At 45.9% G+C, this 21,561-nt stretch overlaps 1 protein-coding gene across 6 annotated transcripts in view; it reads left to right on the plus strand.

Annotated features, from left to right (window-relative positions):
- The window catches only part of PRKCD (protein kinase C delta), a 174,993-nt gene that overhangs the window by 91,954 nt on the left and 61,478 nt on the right, over positions 1-21,561 (plus strand). For 5 of the 6 annotated variants that reach the window (XM_006025872.3, XM_025206767.1, XM_006025871.3 and 2 more), the window contains 2 exons: positions 11,204-11,403; positions 18,451-18,511. In XM_006025872.3, the coding sequence (XP_006025934.1) occupies positions 11,204-11,403; positions 18,451-18,511 (261 nt within the window). Of the gene's footprint in view, positions 1-4,262; positions 4,379-11,203; positions 11,404-18,450; positions 18,512-21,561 lie in introns of all 6 variants that reach the window. The other variant, XM_025206765.1, reaches the window with a different exon arrangement.

The raw sequence follows: 21,561 nt of genomic DNA on the forward strand, positions 1-21,561 counted from the left end.
AATAGTCACTTCCTTTGACCTGCTGGCAACACTCCTATCAATTAGACCCAGTATGCCATTAGCAACAAAGGGCACACTGTTGGCTGATATTCAGCTTATTCCACTGTAACCCCCAGATCCTTTTCTGAAGAGCTGCTGCCTAAGTCAGTCAGTCCCCAGCCTGTACTGGTGCATGGGATTGTTCCATCCTAAGTGCAGGACTTTGCTCTTGTCCTTATTGAACCACATAAGATTTCTTTTGGTCCAGCATACCTACTACTCCCCATAGCTTGGTGTCATCTGCAAACTTGCTGAGGGTGCACTCCATGCCATTTTCCAGGTCATTAATGAAGATCTTGAATGAAACTAGCCCTAGGACTGATCCCTGGGGCACTCTACCTGATACCAGCTGCCAACTAGACATCGAGTCATTTACTACTACCCTCTGATTCTGATGCTCCAGTCATTTTTCTGTCCGCCTTACAGTCCATTCACCCAGCCCATACTTCCTTAGCTTGCCTATGAGACTGTTGTGGGAGACCCTATCAAAAGCCTTGCTAAAGTCAAGGTATGCTACATCCACTGGTCTCCCTGGATCCACAGAGCCAGACATCGCATCATAGAAAGCAATTAGGTTGTTAAGGCATGAATGACCTTTGTTGAATCCATGCTGACTATTCCTAATCATCACCTTTTCCTCCAAGTGCTTAGAAATAGATTCCTTGAGGACCTGCTCCATGATTTTTCCACAGAATGAGGTGAAGCTGACCAGTTTGTAGTTCTGTGGATCCTCTTTTCTGCCTTTCTTAAATATGGGCACTATATTTGCCCTTTCCAGTCATTCAGGACCTCTCCCAATGGCTGTGAGTTTTCAAAAATGTTCAGTGACTCTGCAGTTGCATCGGCCAACTCCCTCAGCACCCTCAGGTGCATCCTGTCCAGCCCCATGGACTTGTATATATCTAGCTTTTCTAAATAGTCCCTAACCCAGTGATCACCATGGTCAATCATGAAGCCATGAGCAGTTGATCTGAGGCTGGGGGGCTGAGGCCAGCAGGTCAGTCTGTGGGGGAGGGAAGAGGTGGGGGCCAGATAGAGGTCCCCGCTGTGAGGGAGGGAGTGGGGAGTGGGGCACAAGCTGGAGCAGGGGCTGAGGTAAGTGGGGCCCCAGGCAGTCCAGGTGCTGGGAGGATCGGAACCCGGGTGGCTTGTCCAGGGACATGGGGGGCTCCCACCATTGTATACAACTCCCACTGCTATGCACACCCCCCACCCCCATCTGTCCGCAGGGTGGAGGCAGCTGCTGCTGCATAGTGGGCTTTGTGCCCTGAGCCCCACTGCAGCTACCCCGGGAGTGGATGCCATGTGCATCCTGCTGCCGGGCAGGCAGGAGTGAGGCTAAGCCCAATGGTGGGACCTAGTGGCGTCAGGCTGCTCCTGGGCCAGCTGCAGTGGGGCCCCAAACATGGGGCAGTGTGAGTGGCTGCAGCAGGGGTTACGAGGAGAGACTAGAGAACCTGGACCTTTTCAGCCTCCGCAAGAGAAGGTTGAGAGGCGACCTTGTGGTTGCCTATAAGTTCATCACGGGGGCACAGAAGGGAATTGGTGAGGTTTTATTCACCAAGGTGCCCCCGGGGGTTACAAGAAATAATGGCCACAAGCTAGCAGAGAGCAGATTTAGATTGGACATTAGGAAGAACTTCTTCACAGTTCGAGTGGCCAGGGTCTGGAACGGGCTCCCAAGGGAGGTGGTGCTCTCCCCTACCCTGGGGGTCTTCAAGAGGAGGTTGGATAGGCATCTAGCTGGGGTCATCTAGACCCAGCTCTCTTTCCTGCCTATGCAGGGGGTCGGACTCGATGATCTATTGAGGTCCCTTCCGACCCTAACATCTATGAATCTATGGAGGGGTGCTCATACAGTGGTAAGGGAGGGAGTGGGGCTGGGCCTGAGGCTGGGACATGGGCAGGCGCTGCACAGGCAGGATGGGGCATGGGACGGAGCCACAGGAAGGGAGGGAGAACACACACCATGGGAAGGCATGGAGGGCGTGTGCCCCTGGATGTGCGTGCAGGATGAGGGTGGGCTGCTGCTGCAGGCTGAGGCCAGGGTAGCACCTGGCTCTTCCCAGCCAGGGGCTGGGCCAGGCTGTGCTCAGGGCGGGCAGTGGCACTGGGAAGGAATCAACAAAGGGGGGCTGCATCCACTTGAAAATTCACTGTAGCCCCCACAACTCCTGCTTTCAGTGCTGCCACCACCCATCCTGAGTGCAGTGTGGCTCAACCCCCAGCTGGGAAAAGCCTGGCTCTGGCTGAGCCCAAGCCTGCAGTGACAACACGCGCTCTCCCACAGCATATGCCCCTCCGATTTGCACGTGGGGTGGAAGCCTCTGTTGTTGCCCCAAAAACTGCATGACACCACGTGCGTTACACCACTGGGCAGGCAGGGGGCATGAGGCAGCTGCATCAGGGAGCAAAGCACAGTGTTCAGCAGCAACTGCCTCCGCCCCATGCACAGGTTGGGGGGGCATGTGCACCCTGGGCCTCTGCTTGTCCCACCACCCAGCCCAGCCAGGGCCCCACTCACCCCAGCCCCTGCTCCTGCCTATACCCTGCTCCCTCACTGCTGGAGCCTCGATCTGCACCTCCCCATGGCCCTTTCCCCTCCCCCCGCACCTTCCCCCACAGACTTACCTGCTGGGGGGACACAAATAATTTCCCCCCCAAATAATTTTTCTCCCTCTGCCTCGATCTGCCCCCTCCTTCCCTCCCCACAGACTGACCTGCTGGGCACAGGTAGGGGAGGGGGCGGTAGATCTTGGGTTGTACTTTAATTCAAAAAGTGATCCGGTACTTAAAAAGGTTGGAGATCACTGCCCTAAACTGTTTTTTTGCCACTGTTGGCTGCTAACCTCCTCCCCAAACTGCTGCCAGATACAGTAGTCTAGAAACTGACCTTGCCTGTGAAGACTGAGGTGAAAAAGGCATTGAGCACTTCAGCCTTTTCTTCATCCTCTGTCACTAGGTTGCATCCCGTATTCAGTAAGGGATCCATACTTTCCGTGATCCTCCTCTTGTTACTGACATACTAATAGAAACCCTTCTTGTTACCCTTCACATCCCTTGCTAACTGCAACTTCAATTGCACTTTGACCTTCCTGATTTCATCCCTGCATGCCTGAGCAGTGCTCTTATACTCCTCCCTAGTTATTTGTCCAAGTTTCCACTTCTTATAAGCTTCCTTTTTGTGATTTAGCTTATTGAAGAGTTCCCTGCTAAGCCAAGCTGTTCTTCTGCCATACTTGCTAGTCTTCCTGCACTCTCAGTAAGGTTTCTTTAAAGTACAATGAACTCTCCTAAACTCCTTTCCCCTCAGACATGGCCTCCCATGGGATCCTGCCCATCAGTTCCCAGAGGGAGTCAAAATCTGCTTTTCTGAAGTCCAAGATCCTTACTCTGCTCCTTTCCATCCTTTTCCTCTGGATCCTAAACTCAATCATCTCATGGTCACTGTTGCCCAAGTTGCCACCCACTGCTAAATTCCCCACTACTAAATTCCTTGCTGGTGAGCGGCAGGTCAAGAAGAGCGTGACCCCTAGTTGCTTGCTCCAGCAATTGAACCATGAAGCTGTCCCCAACACTCTCCAAAAACTCCCTGGATTGCCTATGCACTGCCATATTGTCCCCCCCAGTAGATGTCCCCCATGAGAACCAGGGCCTGTGATTGGGAAGCTTCTGCTAGTCGTGTGAAAAAAAGCCTCATCCATTACTTCTTCTTGGTCTGGTGGTCTATAGCAGACTCCCACCGTGACATCACCCTTGTTGTTCTCTCCTCTGACCCTAACCCAGAGGCAAGCATACAGCTCTTTTACAAAAAGTACAACTCCTCCTCCTCCTCTTCTTCTCCCCTACCTGTCCTTCCTCAACAGTTTATATCCATCCATAATTAGTGCTTGGAAATTAGTGCTTGAAATTAGTGCTTGAAAATATGTAACAACTGTGTAGCTGTTTTTTATCCCTCTTTAATTTGAATGCATAGCAGGGCTCTAGGTGTCCATTTTTGGCCCTTTGATGCCCATGGGAATTCTGTTTCTGAATGTATAATCATGAACACATGGATGACTGCATAACTACATAATCACGGAGACTGAGCATGTCCAGTAGTAGCAATAGCACATACACACCCCCTTAGTAGCCTAAGACACTTGAAAATGGAATCAGCCAAAACCCATTACTACTGAACAAAAGAGTGAATAAGTATTCAGGTTCCTCTTTTGTCTCCATAGTTCACAGGCTACAGCACTCACCTAGGAATCTTGGACTCTAGGACCCCGTCACCCCGAGGGCATGAACCTGGGTGTATCTGACCTTCTAGCACAGCACTCTAGCCACCACCCTTCAGGTCAGTCATTACTTGCTGCTTTCTTCCATGCTCCTTTTGAAGCTGAGTTGCTAATATATTCATAGAAAAAAAAGTCAGGTAGTAGGTAGCTTCTACGCCACAGGGGACAAAGCTGGAACCCAGGATACCCTCCAAGCCAGCAGTCACCTTACTGAGTCACACATTCACTAATTTGTGCCCTTTCTCCTGGCCTCACATCTCTCTTGCATGGCTTCATCTCAGGAGGCCAGGTTCAAAGGGAGCACTAGAGAAAGCCCTGGGTAATGCTGAACTGTGATGTGGTGGGTAGTATATTTTGCTAGGAAAACAAAGAGAGCATAGTTCAAACCCCTTCTAGAGAAGAACCCAGGATCTTCAGCTCCCTGGTGAGTGCCATATCCACTCAGCTAGTTGTGGGGAAAAAAGGGAGGCATCCTTCATTCCATTATTGCCAGTCTACGTAGTCATCCATATGCATCCAGGAGTAGAATTTCCCTGGTACTTAAGTGCCAAAAATGCCCCGTAGGTGGCTAAAATATGGCCACTGGAGTGATAAAAAAAGAACAAAATGTAATTCCTGGTCTTGATTTTCAGGTTTTTATTGCCCAGGGGAGCAGAAGCTTCAAAAATTAAAGACATTATGAAGACTCTCTTAATAAGGAATCCTGCACTATTAATGCACTGTAAGCTTACTGCATAGTAAATTTTCTCCAGCAGGGTATCTACACATGTGCCCTTTGGGAGAAAATTTGCTCTGGATGGGAGCACACTTACTCCAAAGTGTAGCAGTACAGTGCAGGGCTACTCCAGCCCTCCTGTGCCCCGCTACAGCAGCCAGGGGGATCTCCAGGCTTCTCTGGGTGTCAGTGTCTCCAGGGCACTGTCTCCCAGCTCCCTGCCCCAATCTGCAGATCTGGGTAGCAGCAGCTGGGGGAGGGGACATTTTCCCAGCCCCATGCTCTGATCAGCCTATCAAGGCAGAGGGCTGGGAAGCAGCTGCCTGGGGGGAAGAGACAGTTTCCCCACCTCTGCTGTCTGAGCTGACTGGGAGCAAACTGCTCCCAGTCAGCTGTCTACATGTGTGCTACTGTCTACATGTGTGCTCAATAGTTACAGGTAGTAGGCAGGTAGTAATTTACAGGTAATAGGCAACCACGCAGTAGACTAATCTACCGCACAGTAAATGCTGCACACTTGTAGATAGTGATGTTTTACTGCGCAGTAAAGCGTTTCATGTAGACACCCTCCCAACCCCCCACCCCCGTTGTTCAGCAGATATTCTACAACTAATTAAGTACATAGTTATTTAACTCTAGCTGGTTACTGCAATATTTTGCATGAAAGATGGTAGCAACGTAGATGACAATAAGGGAGGATACCTCACTACTATAACAAATGTTCTTATTGTCTTCTGTTGTATGTAGAGTACTGAAGTTCTGTATGCAATTTTGCATTAATAGAAACGTGTGCTAGTTAGCCATCTACAAGACTTTAAATTCTAGGTAAAAACTTTTCAGTTCAAGTAGAAGAGAAAAACTAGAAAGTTGCAACAGATTGCAGAAGACCTTCAGGTTTAGGAACATTTCAGAGTGTTTTTTAGCAAGGAGGGTTGGTCTTGGTTATCAACATCAAAATTTGTAATGCTATTCTTGGTAGGCATTCCCTAATAAAGAAATACCAATGTGCTATTTTTTACTGCTGTTTGCATGGCTCACCACAATGAGCAGAGTGTATCAAATGAGCTGTTACTGAATGACTAGAAACTTAACTTGGAAAAAAGGTTCTTAGATAAGGGTTGTTTTCCCACGTTAGAGTAAGCATGGATTCTGGTAGTGATTTTGGGGAGAGAGCTTGCCCTGGCTTCTTTGGAGGATTATTTTTTTTCTCCTGATTCATGATTAGGGCTCGCAGTAGATGCAGTATTACAAATCATAAGTAATGATTTGGATAGTGGAAAAAGGTGCACTTAGTTATGGATAACACTGTGGTATACCCTTGGGGGTGCCGCTACCCTGACACCAGGAGCCCTACCCTCAGCGCCACCTCACCTCCAGTATCTTTCCTGCCATGTCTTTAATGTTATTCTATTTGTTGTTGAGAGAGGTGGTCCCTAGGGTGCAGGGTAGTTTTGCTGGTTGCCTCATCTTGGGGGCCTGTATGCCCCTTTGAGTGCTCCTGTAGGCTTCTCAGAACTTGTCAGAGCCTCAGCTGTTGTAGCCGTGATCCCCTTTTTCTCCGGCTGCACCCTCAACCTTTGTATACCCTTTAAGATGTCAAGTCCCAAGTATCAGCCCTGCCTTGGCAGCAGTCCTTCTTGTAATTTCAATCTCAGCAGCAGTCGCTGCCCCTTTAGCTCAAGGCTAGTTCCTGGAACAAGTAGCAAGCGAGTGGCACCCAGTTACCCCTATTCATGGGTTCCTCCACTCTCATAGCCACAGTCCTCTGGTGCAAACAAAACAAAAATATGAGCCAGCTGCTTCATAACATAAATAACTTCCCTCCTCAGGGTAAATGTTGCCCATAGGCCCTACCTCCACAGGAGCCTCCTTCCCCTGGGTCACTCTCCCCGCCTTCCAGCAACCCCTCACCCCCAAGAGCTTCTCTCCTTGCTGCAGTCAGAGACTGAACTTATATCACTAGGCTCAGTTTCCTTCCATCATGTGACCAGGTCTTCTGTATCCAGGGACCAAATACAGCTAATTGCTTCATTAGCCACCTGGCCTTATTAATCCCAGGTCCAGTCCACCTGGGTTGTTACTCCATACTGCTCTTCCTGGCTCTGAGTCTCTCACCTTCTCAGTCCTTTCTAGTAACAAGAGCTGGGGTGCTGTGTTATAGACACCAAGAAGAAAGTTGTTGAAAGCATTTTGGCAAGCAGGATTAGAATTCAAAATGATCTTGATAAAGTGGAGAAATGATCCAAAATCAGTAGCATAAGTCAAAGACAAATGCGAAGCCCTGTCCTTAAGAAGGAAAAAGCAAATGCCCAGACTCCAAATGGCTTATCACCGGGTGGGCAGTAATACTGGGTTATAGTGAACTACAACCTGAATGTGAATTAACAATTCAATGTTGTTCTAAATGTAAATGACAGAAGCATAAATTACAGAAGATAATATTAAGCTCTACTTGGCACTGGTGAAGATCTGGAGTGAGATGTCTTGGTTTGAGTATCGTATCTTCAGAAAAAAGTAGGCATGTTGAAGAGGGTCCAGAGGAAAGCAACTATCAGGGCTGGCCCAGACATAGAGGGCTGCAGTTTAGGGGCTAAAGGCCTAGGAGTCCAGACACCAAGGGTCAGCAATACTAGAAGTCTAGAAGCTGAAATCACAAACCAGGAGCCCAGGCACTAGGCAGAAGTGGGTCAAAGGCACAGGGTTCAGGCAAAAGCAACAGGAACCAAGCTAGGGACAGGGAGACAGGGTGCAGGAAGTAGACTAGGATACTCAGAGTCAGGGATCAGGAATCAGGACTAGGAAGAAAAGAACAATACTAGTGATAAAAAAGCAGGAGCACTGGGGCTAGACAGAAGGAAAATCTTCATCGAGAGCCCACAGAGGGCTTAAAGGGCTGCTGCTTAAGGGGACTCAGCTGAAGGTAATCAGTCCCACATAGCAACCAAGGCCAGCTGGAGACTTGTCTGCCTGCCTGCTGCTCTGATGCCTGATAGCAACAAGAATAAGAGTTTTGGGAAACATTCTCCAAAGAACTGGAATGTCTGGTTTTGGAAACAGATAATGGAATGGGTCTTAGGCCTTCACTACATAAAAGGCTGTTATAAAGAGGATAGTTATCAATTGAGTACTATCGAGATTGCTATCAAGACTACCAAGAAAATACTGGATTAATTTGTAGCAAAAGAGTTCTGGGTCTAATATCCTAAATATTAGAGGTGGGGGGGTGGGGAATTAGTTAGAGGAATAGCAAAGTATTGGAACAGTCCACCTAGGAAGAGTTGACTATTTCCTCCTCTGAAAGTTTTTAAGAACAGAGGTCAAACTACGGGTACTGTAGATGTAGTTCATCCAGAACTGATGCATTTTGTGTTGTTTAGAAATGCTGCACGTTTTAGCACAGGTACTCCATAAACATACTTTTATGCAGCACTTTTGTAACTACTTATATATAGTAGAAACAACGCACAATATTAGCCCAAAGCTGACTTTCCATTTAGCTCATTGGGCTGGGTTCTGTCACAGCCAACAGCCTTTCAAGCCATGGTGACCCCACAGCTTAGCACTGCTTAGTATGTGTATGTACTCCGGATACCCTCCCCCACACAAAGGATCCATGTGCTAATTAGCACCCCCCACACCCTTCCCCCCCATGCCTGGAACCAGGTGTTCTTGTCAAGAGTTCTGGGATCCTACAAAAATGTATATGCACTTGAGGAGCATGGTAGCCTAGTCCAGCTCCACCTAATGGACAATAGGGCCTCACTAATCATATGCAACAGGCTGAGAGAAGGAGTAACAGAGGGATTATGGGTGAATTGTTTGGGGTCCAATTTGGTGATGTTTGCCAGACATTTAAGACTGGTGAAGAAACAAGACTTATTGAAAATGGGAATGTGAAGTAGGAGTGAAGAAGTTGCAATGCATTCAATGTACTGGCTCACCATGACTTAAAAAATTGTGGGTGCTGCAGAGGAATGAACACAATGGTCACTAGCATATATTTTATTCAGATGGGTTGCACTCTTCTCTCCTTGTGGTAGGTTCCCATCAGTATGTTTGCCTAATACGGACCATGTGTTTTATAGTCCCACATAGTGGGACTTTTTTGCATTTAATCAACTGCGTTTACATTACTGAACACGTGCTACTTTTGGGAGCGGTTTAATGATAGGCAATGTATTTTACATGGTTTCCTTGTATGAGACTATAAACAGAGGGGCTTTTCCCCCCATGCCGATTATGGGGGAAAAACCTTGTTTTATATATGGATAAATATACTATTTCTTAATTCGCCATTTAGTAGTGGTGGATGTCCAGTAGAATGAGTTCATGGTCTAATCCAGGGTTGCTCAACATCCGGCCCACAGGCCAAATCCAGTCCCTGCCACCATGCCCTCTGGCCTTCAGGACCCCCCATGAATTTGTGGGGAGTCCTGTGGTCTGTAGATATGCACACTAGATCAGGCATGCAGGATGGGGCCCAATCCCAGCTGGACAGGGGCTAGGGAGAGGTAGTGCAAGGCCCTGGAACCTGATCCAGGGTCAGTGGAACCAGTGCAAGGCCCCAGAGCCTGATCCCAGCACATAGGGTTGGCTCAGGGCCCAATCCAGCCTGCAGACTAGCCCTGTACCATTCCTCTGACCCATGGGGCCAAAACCATGAGCACCACCTGTCGTAAGGAAATAAGAGATGCCATACCAGGTTGAATCGCAGGTCCATCTAGCCCAGCATGCTGTCTCTCACAGTAGCATAGGGTGGATACTCCAGGGAAGAATATAATTTAAAGGTGATCAACCACAGCATGAAGTCCTGGAATTTTCACAGTATTTAAAGCCTTTTTCCGTTGGGTCAATACCCCATGCTGGGATTCATGTTTGTCACTTTTATCCTGGAGTGACTGTTCTAGCTTAAGTCAGGACGAGCACAGCACTTCCACAATTGCTTGTCTGGAACTGTATCTCAGGATATCAAACAGCTATCATAATGAACATTGACTAGCAAACATGCCTCCCATTGTATTTGGAAGCATGGAGATGCTGGAGGCAATTGATTGCAAGTTTCTTGAATGACACATGCCTCCACAAGGGACTTTTGCTGCCAGGAGTAGGCCTGGAGCTTTGCAAGTGTTCATTGCAATGGATAACAAAGCACCTGTGTTAGCTGAGAGTCTGTTGAGTGAACCAAATGGAAATAGAGACTGAAAACCCACATTCTATGGTTTATCTTTCCAAGTTAACACTGATATATCATAGCACTTTCATGCCATGACTTTTTCGGGATAATACACCTCCAGTTTCAGAAAATTAACACCATTGCTTAGTTAGGCAATAATCTGAATTTCTGAGGTTATCTCCTGTTTCAGATTTGATAGTCAAAGCCATCTTGTTGCTCTCCAATTTAAAGACAAAACAGTAGTTCTCAAACTTTTGGGTAGCTCACTCCTTTTTATGTGGTTTACCACTCTATCCCCCTATGTTTCTTTGTCATAGATTGGGGTACTCAACCTCCGGCCCTTGGGCCAGATGCCATGGAGACATGGGTTGGGAAATTTGGCAGCAGGGGACTAGTGGCCACCCTCCTCCTTCACCAAATTCCCATGCTCCCTTCCCCTCTGCCCCCACCAGTACAGCCAGATCTGGACCAGGCCACACCCACTTCTCTCCGCACTGCTGGGTTGGGGCCAAGCCAAGCTCCCTTCCTCTGCCCAACTGTGTTGGGGCTGGGTCACACCCCCTTTCCCCTATGGGACTGGCAGGGGGGGTGGGCCACACCCTCTTCTTGCAGTGGAGCTAGATCAAACTGGGCTACCTCCAGCCCCCTCTGTGCATCCAGATGGAGCCCCACCATGCCTGCCCTGGGCACCGGATCAAGGCCGCTGTTGAGCACCACTGTGATAGATAATAAAAATAGTAATATTTTGTCATTACATATTGTATCCTGTCTAACTACCGAAGAAACTAGAGTTCTTCATATTTGTTGCTTTCTTTTCTTCTGCTTATGTCCCTTTTCCCTTCTGCTTTCCTATTCTTTCCTCTCACATGCCCTTTAGATGCTAAAACCTGTATATGCTGTACATATATGCCTGGGGGGAGGTCATAACTCCAGTTTGAGAAACACTGGCCTATGGAGTCCTCACTTTCCACTTTTCTTGTCTTATGTGACTTTCAGAAAGAGGAAAAACTTTGGTTCAGAAGAAACCAACCATGTATCCAGAATGGAAAACGTCCTTCGATGCCCACGTCTATGAAGGGCGTGTGATTCAAATTGTTCTCATGAAGGCAGCAGAAGAGCCATTATCTGAGGTTACTGTAGGGGTATCAGTCTTGGCTGAGAGATGCAAGAAGGGCAATGGCAAAGCGGAATTCTGGGTAAGTCTGGAGAGTAATCCCTTAAATTTGCAGAACTGGCTGCTTGCTTGTTATATTTTACTGAAGCGGAACAGACCTGCCATTCAGCTTTGAAAATATGTACATTCAGTCCTTCTTAACATACATGGCAGTGCCTCCAAGAAAAGATTTTAGCATAGTTATTGATGCCGATAATGAAGTGTCAAGGTCTATGAAACTGATACTAACATTCAGGTTTCAGCATCTGAAAATAGCAACCTATGGTACACTCAAAATTTAACTTTCAAAGTGCTATGGCTGTTAGCTGGGATCAGCAGATGTTCAAGTGGAGATGGATTATTACAAATTAACTGTAGATGAAGAAAGCTAAGATTGATTCTAAGTCTGTTCACTTTTTCAGAAAAATTGCTAGTTGATCTGGTGTTGCAGCAAGTTGTTTCCTTCGTTCTTAATTTACTTTCTTGCCTCAATGTCTCATAGCATGTACAAACTGTTTTGTGTACATACATGCAATCATTTGCATATATATTATTTTAGCAAAGATTTTATGGGAAAATGATTTGACTCGAGTTTGGAAAAATAAAAGGGACATTAGGCTGAACCTAGTTTTAAGTTAAGCAATAGAAAATTAATAAAACATTCTTAGTTACTATTATATAATGAAGCTTTACACATGCCCTAGGTCCAATTCTGAATTTGAGGTAATTATTTGAAAAGCGTTCTGGATTACCACTGAAAACCTCAAGTGACAAGAAGGAAACTAATTATTATTCCTAATATAGATGGGGTCAGAACTTTGAAGTTCTGATAAGGATTGAAACTCTGAAACCTGGTTTCATGTCTCACTATTGCTTTCACTCCGTTGATTTGATACATTTTTCGTGAACTAAAATTCCAACTATGACATCTTACAAAATTCTTTCAAAATCTTGCCTTCTCCGCTTTCAGGACATCATATATTTGTAGCAGATAAAGAAAGGCTTGTCTCATATATGTTTCCTCACCCTAATGTGGAACTACTTTGTTTTTCAAGGATGAGATGACACTAGCATCCCAAAATAATAATTCACATATTATTTTTAGAGGTGCACTGATAGAGATTTTGGAGGCCAATACCAATAGCCAATATTTAAGGAGGCATATTAGCTGATACCGATCCGATTTCCGATACAGCTGAGTCTAGCTGATATGTCCGGTGTGGTGGAAGGGGAGGGGAGACAGAAGGGGCATAGGGGCGCAGATTAATGCCCCCCCATGGTGAAGGAGGGAGTGGGGGTGGCTCCTGCTGCTGCTTGCACCCCTGGAGGGTGGGGGGTCATGTGCCCCCTGATCTGCATGGGACAGGGCAGGCTAAAGCTAGGGCTGTGCAGGGCTCTTCTCGGCAGGGGCTGGTCTCCAAGTGGGTGCCAGCGGCGCTGGAAGGTTGCTGTATCCACCCCAAATTTAGCTGCAGCTCAGCTTTTAGCACTGCCGCCACTAGCCACCCAGTGCAGCCATGGCTCAGCGCCCCGCCTCCACTCACACGCCAGGAAGAGCCAGGGCTGCACCAGGTGACTGGCAGCGGCTATGCTGGGAGCTGAGCTGCAGCGAAATTTGCAGTGGATGCAGCATCCTCCCAGCACTGCCAGCACCCACCCCCAACCTGCCCCCCACTCCAAGAAGAGCCCTGCACAGCCCTGGCTGCAGCCCGCCCCACCCCGCACAGATCCAGGGGGCACACCTCCCCACCTGCCCTCCTGAAGTGCAAGCAGTGGCGGGAGCTGCCCTCCCTGCCCATGCCCACCCCACCCAGGCAGCGCCTGCCCTTGCCCCATCCCTCACCATGGGGGGTGTTGATCTGCCCCCCGCACCCCTTCCCTCCCCTCTCCCCTTCTACCACACCAGACTTACCAGCTGGAGGCAGCTCTCCACACTGCCTGGCTCTGCTCCTTGCTGCCTAAGTGCTGTGCTGTGGCTGCACGCAACACGGGCATTTATCGGCCAAATTATTGGCTCCATCGGGCCAATATCCGATATAGCAAATTTTCTTTATATCAGGATCGATCCAATATCAGACCGATGTATTGGTGCACCTCTAATTATTTTGAAATACTTGTTTTCATTTACTTACAACTGTGATCTAATCCATTTAAAAGCATTATTTGGTCTCTTCATTCTATATAAGTAGTGCAGACATATGACAACTGAGGGAAATAATGTTTTTTATGCTTGTCATAATTTGCATGAGAATTTTTCATTTTGAAGTCTGGGGAACCCAGATTGTGGCTATAACCAGTAAATATATAAGGTCATATGTAACCTCACCCATTATATATGTAAGGTTAAAAGTTTACTCCAAACAGTCCTGGAAGGACTAGTTGGTCTATTTAGTAACATGGGAGCTCTCTGTCCTTGTGTTTTGCAACACAGCTAGTGGAGAAAGCATGATGGGAAAACTCGTGAAATGAATGGGCGCAGCTCCCTGTTTTAGAAGCTTTTACTTTTTTAAATGTGTATTGGTCTTTATAAATACAATAAAAAACCAGAAAATGTATGTATTAACTGTACATGTAAAACCAAACTATGTCACAAACCATTAGCAGTAAAAGGGGACAAAAAGTTGGGGGAGGGGAGGAAGAGGGAAGTTTAGAAGAGGAAAAGAGAAGTATACAATGAACAATCAAACTACCAAAATATTCCAAGAATTCTTTCTAAATTGCACCAATTTTTTGAAGCACTTAAGCCTGCTAAATATGACTCTCCTAATAGATGCCAGGTGTGCCATCTCATTGCACCAGTTTTCAACCTTTGGAGATGTCCTATTTTTACAGGCTTTTACTTTAGTCTGAGCTCCAGGGCTTTTACGATTCCAGCATGTATATCCATAGGAGTTGAGTTTTGCCCAGAACTTGAATGCTGAAGAAGAAAGCATGCATACACTTGGCTTCAGAGCCTTTCTGTCAATTGAGAACTGACTAACTTATGGCAGCTAGTGAAGAAATACAATGGAAAGCAATTGGTACATACACACATGCTAAGTCCACTTAAAATAAATCTACTTAAGTTAAGCCATGTCGGAGCATACACATGTAGAGTTCCTCGACATGATGGCAGCCATCTTGTGAGCTAAGTTGACTTAACTAGTGTGGCCTTAAGACAATACATCTCAGAAGTGTATTATCTTGCGCCAAATTTAAGTAGACTGTGTTCCACATACGTGTGTATGTTCTGACAGTTAAGTTGGCTTAAAAAAGTTAAGCCAGTTTAACTGTCAGAAAGTTAGTATGTGTGCACCCCACCTATTGTTACTGGTGCTGTGAAAAGAAGTGGTGTGCAAAACCTCTTGATGTGTTGTGTAGAACAATGCGTTCAAGGCAGGGGTGGGCAAAATACAACCTGCGGGCTGGATCTAAAAATTTAGCAAATTAATATTTATCTGCCCTTGGTTTCTGTCAAAAATGACAAGAGTCAGGGAAAGTAGGACCCAGGGGAAGCCCAGCAGGCTCCCACAACAGCAGGGCCTTCCCGGGCCCACCCCCCCCAGCAGCTTCTGGCCTGCAAGCATATGGCTGCCTGGGTAGTGCCAGAACCTCAGGTAAGGGTGAAGGAGGGGAAGAGCAGGGGAGGACCCCAGGCAGGGAAGGAGCCCGGGGAAAAGTGGCCCAGGGGATAGCAGCCCCTTGCCCGCCCCGTGGCCGGCACCTCATGCTGCAGCCACTTGCAGCCTGGATGGAGCTGCCTGAGCTTGCTCCAGACAGCCCCGCGGGCTGCAAGCAGCTACAGCAGGGAGCACCGGACATGGGGCGAGGGAGGGGCAACTTTTCCCCACGCTCAACTTTTCCCCGGGCTCTTTCCTGGAGCGGAGGAAAGTGGCCCCTCCCCTGCCCTGTGGCCGGCGCCCCATGCTGCAGCCACTCATAGCCCATGCGGGGCTGTCTGGAGCAGGCAGCCCCAGGCAGGCTGCGAGTAGCTGCAGTATGGGGCGTCAGGCACAGAGCTGCTGCCACCAATCGGCAAGCCCGGAGCCGGCTTGGAGCCCAAGCTGGCAGCGGGGCTGGGTTACAAACTGGTGCTGAGCATAGGGAAAAGCAGCCCCTCGCTTGCCTCGTGGCCAGCACTCCGCGCTGTAGCAGCTTGCAGCCTGTGTGCGGCTGCCTGTGCCTGCTCCAGACAGCCCCACATGGGCTGCGACCGCCTTCAGCAGGGAGTGGCAGCCACAGGGCAGGCGAGGGGCTGCTTTTCCCTGCACTCAGCACCAGCTTCTTTCCTGCCGGCAAGCAGGGGGTCGGGGCTGTGTGCTGCCCCCTGCCTGTACTGCAGGGTTGGGGGGCACTGGGTGTGAGTGGGCAGGGAGCCAGCGGGAACACGGGGCCTGCACCGGTGTACCGGGGCCTGTGCCAGTGGGGCCCAGAGCAGGGTGGCAGGAGAGTGGGGTCCCAACCAGCAGGGGCTCTATGGAGCCCGGCCAGCTCCCCCCTCTCCCTTCTGGTGCAGCTCAGCCTGGCTCCACAGACCCCTGCCAGCCTGTGCCCTGCTTTGGGCCCCACCGGTGCTGGCCCTGGGACACTGGTCCCAAGACATTGGGACATTGGTCCCAAGATGGTGATCAGGTGGCGGGGCACCTGTCAAGGGGTGGGGCTACCCATGCAGCCCTCAACAACCTGCCAAAACTGGGTAAGCAGCCCTCCGCCTAAAGTAATTGCCCGCCCCTGGTTTAAGGGATGAGTTTAGAAAGGTGGTCTGGCTGAATCTATAAAGCAGACCACCAATCCCTCCACTCCTTTCTCAGTGTAGACCCCGAGGAACACCCTGTTGCACAACTTTACTGAATACAGACTGGTAGAGGTACACTGATACATCAGTCCAACATCAGATCGGGACCAATATAAAGAAAATTGACTGTATCGGAAATTGGCCTGTTGTGGCCAATAATTTGGCTGATAAACGCCCCTGCGTGTGTGCAGACACAATGCAGCTCATGGGCAACAAGGAGCACAGCCCCATAGCTTTGAGAAGCTGCATGCAGCTGGTAAATCATCTCCAAAGCACAGAACAGGGTTTGACTCAGGGAAGATGGAAATCAGTGTGGCAAGTAAGACAACTACATCCAGTAATGGGCACAAATTGCTGGCAATTTCTGTTGTGCAAGAGTATATTGCTCAACAGGATAAGGTTTAATGATGTTCTATGACATGGATGTTTCAGCACTTAGATGGCCTCTCTCAGCTTGCTGAAAGAAGGAGTCTTGTCCACTAGGTTCTCCCCCTGCCCAGACTAATCAATGATAAAAACAACAGTCTGGTGAAGAGAGATGAAGGGTAAAATTTCATTTATGACCATGTCTTTGTATATCTTTGTACTCTACCCAGCACAGCATGGGACCTTTCTTGATGGTGACTTTTGGACACTCATATACCATAAACAGAAATAAACAATAATGGGGAAAGTGGAATATGAATCCCAGAAAATATATCCATCTATTGACACCAGATACACAGTGCTATATGCACAAGTATGTTAGACATATGCATTCTACACTCTGCTATACAGAGGTAGTGGATCAAGCAGATCCTAGAAGAAATCTTTATTAAAGGTATTTTTAATCTTGATTTGGCTTACATGCTTGAATGCAATAAAATATTACATATTTGTTTACCCATTTTATTTTAGTACAAAATATCCAGACCTTTTACAGTGATGTTGGATTCCCATATATTGTTTGGATCTTTTTTTTAAAGCTGCATTTAGTCATAGGTAAATGGTGCTATTTAGACAGCACTGTATACTGGATTCCTTCCTCCCTGTGCCTGAAACACTTCATTTTTAAAACAGGATTTACCACGTGACACTTTGAAACATTTCAAATGTTATATCCATGTGTTATTTCATTGAGTATGATCTAGTGATTGCTGTGATGTAAATCCTCATCCACCATGAACTTTACATAGGCCACCAAATAAATCCAGGCTACACTTGCTGTGGATATAGGTCCCAAGGCAAACCTGGGAACAGTAAGAGTTAAAAGCCTGTAGGTCTAAAGTTCTGTGAAAGTCAACAAAGTGCATCAGAATATTTAGCGTCTGCTTGAGAACATCCTGAGATGGATAGAATCAGTACAAGCTGTCATAGTAGATTTTAAAAGCATGTAGGATGGTATGAACAAACGTGAAACAATAGAAGTGTAAGGGAAGCTGTAATTGAGTAAGTTCATTAATCAGTAAATTGTAAAGGTGCATGGCATCAAACAGGTCTGCAGACAGCATGTAGGACTATTCAACCAAAACCTGGTACAGTAGACATAGAAGGTTATGTAGGAATGTTGTAATTATAAACCTCATTAATCAACAGATTTAAGATGCAGTGATGAAAGTGCATCTAATGTATAAAAAAGTAGACTATTAATGCACCTTGGGTTTGTGTTTTAATCAAGCACTAACACCCATGTTGGCCAGTCTGATAACCTGGGTGATAGTATGAAGTCTACACTAAGTTGATACTAACTGGGCACATCTACATATGTGCATTTACTGCACAGTAACCAAAATTGCTGTGCGGTATGGGTACGTGTCTAGACATGCATGCCTGTACTGCGCAGTAAATATGGCGACTTATGCCAGCTTGAGCATAAATTTGATACTGGCATCATATCAAATTTACTGCATAGTAACACACGTGCAGACACCTTACTGCACAGTCACACTGTGTGTAGATGCACATATAAATGCCTACTGCACAGTAAATTTAAGCAGTGTAAATGCACGTGTAGACACTGAATAGCTGCGGCATGCTTATTTGGACTGTATTGTAGTAGACCTGACAGACCTTTGAAGGCAACAGCAGTGAGCATTGGACAGATAGAGGTATATCAAAGCAATGGAAGAAGCTGAAAAAGAAGATGGTATTATTGCTGCACGGAAGCATGAGATGGAGGGTAAAGAAATATTCAGGTTTCCAATGTCTTTTGAATGTAATTGTAGTCAAATGACCATTCCTATTTCCATACAGAAATATCCATTGAATTAACCCACTGTAACCCACATTTGACTCAACCAGTCAAAAGATTTACTGTTGATATCTTTCCTCTCATAGCTTGACTTACAACCTCAAGGGAAGGTATTGATGGCTGTACAATTCTTTCTAGAAGATGCAGGTAAAGTACATTCTCCATTTTTGGTCTAGTACTTAACCCTTTTTTCTTTTTTGTATCTTTATTTATACAAATGAAATCGCCACTGGAATGGGGTTTTGCTCTGCAAAAAAAATGTTCTGCAGTTTCAGAATTTATGAGGTTGTGTTTTTTATAGTGTCAAATGTGTCAGGAGTCTGCTTTTCATCCCTGGATATGTATCTATCTCAGTTACTTATGATTACACCACTGCCATAGTACTGAGCACCACCGTCTTTCATGTCCCTATCCTTACAGCATCTCTGTGGTATGGGGAAGTATTTTTTATCTCATTTTCAGAAGTACAGAAGTACATTTTCAGTAGTACAGAAGAGCTTAATGACTAATGGTCACAGATAAACTTTTTGGATAGAAAAGACAATCATATCTAAATCTTCAAATCTCAGATCAGTGCCCTAAACCCTCAAGCAAAACATTGTGTGTCCGGGTGAAGTAACTGAATGTGTATATCAGAGTATGAATAAAGTCAATGCTACTTCATTTTATTTTAAAAGCTGTGAATGTCATGCTTCCTGGAAATGATTAAGAATAGTATGTGGAAAGATCTGAGGGCTCATGGGATACAATTATGAAAAGGGGAAATGTTTCCTTATGAGGATATATGATTGCAATGTTTCCTAAAGCAGTTATCCCCAGCAATGACGGTGCTTCTGTTTCCGTCACACTTTCCTGCTTTGTCCCCACAACTGTTTTATATTTGGAGATTCAGTATACCTACCATTCAGTGTCATTGTCATGGGCACACACATGACCCCCCAACATGCCAATGTATTTATGATAGTCCTTGAAATCTACTTCCTCCACAGCTGCCCTCTCATCCCTCTGGTATACCTTTGGTACATCAATGAGATCCTCATCATATGGATACATAGGTAGGAATCTAAAGAAATTCCACCAGGACTTTAACAACTTCTACCCCTCCATCAAATTGCTCTTGAAACTGTAACCTCGCAAATCAACAGAGCCTATAGCCCTCAGCTTGAGCACTTTGTATACTTCATTCATGACCTCCAACCCCTCCTGGAAAATGATGGCTATCTCAAGGTAGCTTCTGGGATTAAGCCTATCCTAACTTACAGGCAACTCCCAACCTCAAATGGCATCTCTCCAGTAACAGACTATCTAACTCCTATTCTCACCAAGCCACAAGGCCTTGCTACAGATCCAGATGCTAGCTGAGCTTCCTCAGCAGCACAGACCATGTCATCACTGAACCAAACACCATGAATTAGATTGAGTCATTAACCTATTCCTCTCCCAATGTCATATATGCCATCTCCTGCTTACAGTGCCTCCCTGCTGTATACATTGGACAGATGAGCCAAACCCTACATGAAAGAATGAATGGACACTCATCTGACATTAGTTTCATAATACACAAAAAACCTATGGCAGGTGCCACCCTGCCTTCTGCCTGAATTCAGACTAACCCAGCTATCTCATCCCTCAAATGTGGTTTGTTGAGCAACTGTATTTGTGAACATGTAAAGAGTTTGGAGTCCTCCAGGCTTAAGGAGCACAACAATCCCAATCTGTGTTAAGAAGCCTTTATCTTTATATACCTACACATTATTGGAATTGCATACAAGACTGTTTGGATTAGAGGAGTAGTGTGAGAACTTAACTACTCATAAAGACTGAGGTTTTAGGCCCAGAAATCTAATTGTCCAAAGGCTTAAAAGTTCTATGACATGAGCAAGCAAAAGAAAATGTTGCTAAATGTTCTGTGATTACTCATTTAGTAAGACTGAAACCTGTCAGTCTTTACTCTCTCAAAAGATATGACAAGTAGTCATAGTTAGCATTGTAAATTGAATAGTTTTGCAAATTCTCACATGCAAGACAGTTACCTCTTTCCACTTCCATCATTACTGTGAAAATAGTAATACACTATACAACAGTGGTATGGTATGAATATTAAGATAAAGTTAAAATTAAACTGGAACTTTGAAAATAATGAAGAAATAGATGTAATCTTGCAATTTTTATTGTCTACTACTTTTTTAAATCACAGTTGTGTATGTGCAGATAAATGATTTTCAGTGTGGTGGCTGAAATGAAAAAATATTTCAAACCAAATCTCAAATTGTTGGAGAACTGAACCAAGTATTTAATTCAACTTTATTAGATGTTAGGCAGTTGATAAGGGCAGTGTCCTTGAGAGCCTCAGGATTTCTTCCTGGTCTCAGGAGATTCAGGAGAAATTAAGTCATTTTCCACCTTTCTTCACATATGCCTTGGAATCCTAACACACATAACTCTCTCCCTTCTAGCCCTCAAAGACTGTGGCAGTAGGTGAAAATCTGTTTAACTTCAGTCTAGGGTAGGCTGGTGGTTGTGTTAGAATTCATTTCATATTTGTAGTTGTGGGACTCATTTAATTGCATTAGAACCTCTTTTGGTATTTGATACTTTTTCACAGGGATACAGACCATGTCTTTGAGACATGGTGGGAGTCATTGGTTTGGGGAATCTGAAGGGGGGTAGGATATGATAATTGATTATGCTTGTACCTGCAAGCAGTTCCTTGTTCTACTTGACCAGAAAGCAAATGAAATATGTATTTATGAAGCATGAGAAGGTTACCAGAAATTGAATTTTCCTTCCTGGGTTCTCTGCATGGCTGGAAGAGCCACCTATCTGGAATGAGGGAGAAGACGGCCCTGCCTTCTAATGTTAGAGCCGTGCTAATAAACTACTACTCCATTCTATTTTCCCTGAAGACATTCTCACTTTGCTATAAAATAAATACTATTTGCAGTTTGATTCATTACATGGCGGGTTACCATTGCTGGTGTCTTGTTAATACCATTGTATGCCTAAATAAAGTTTGGGTTTTTTTCCACTCAATATAGTTTTGTGCTGAAAAAAGACCTTGCACCAGTTAATTGAAATAACCTTCTTACTTGCTCAAAACATATTTTGCCTACAGGGCACATTCTTACTTTTGGAATTTGAATGATTATGTTAGCAATTCAATGAAAATGTCTTTATTCAATCCAAAAACAAAGAGC

This window comes from Alligator sinensis, unplaced genomic scaffold (genome assembly GCF_000455745.1).
Source record: "Alligator sinensis unplaced genomic scaffold, ASM45574v1 scaffold78_1, whole genome shotgun sequence".
Taxonomy (NCBI): domain Eukaryota; kingdom Metazoa; phylum Chordata; order Crocodylia; family Alligatoridae; genus Alligator; species Alligator sinensis.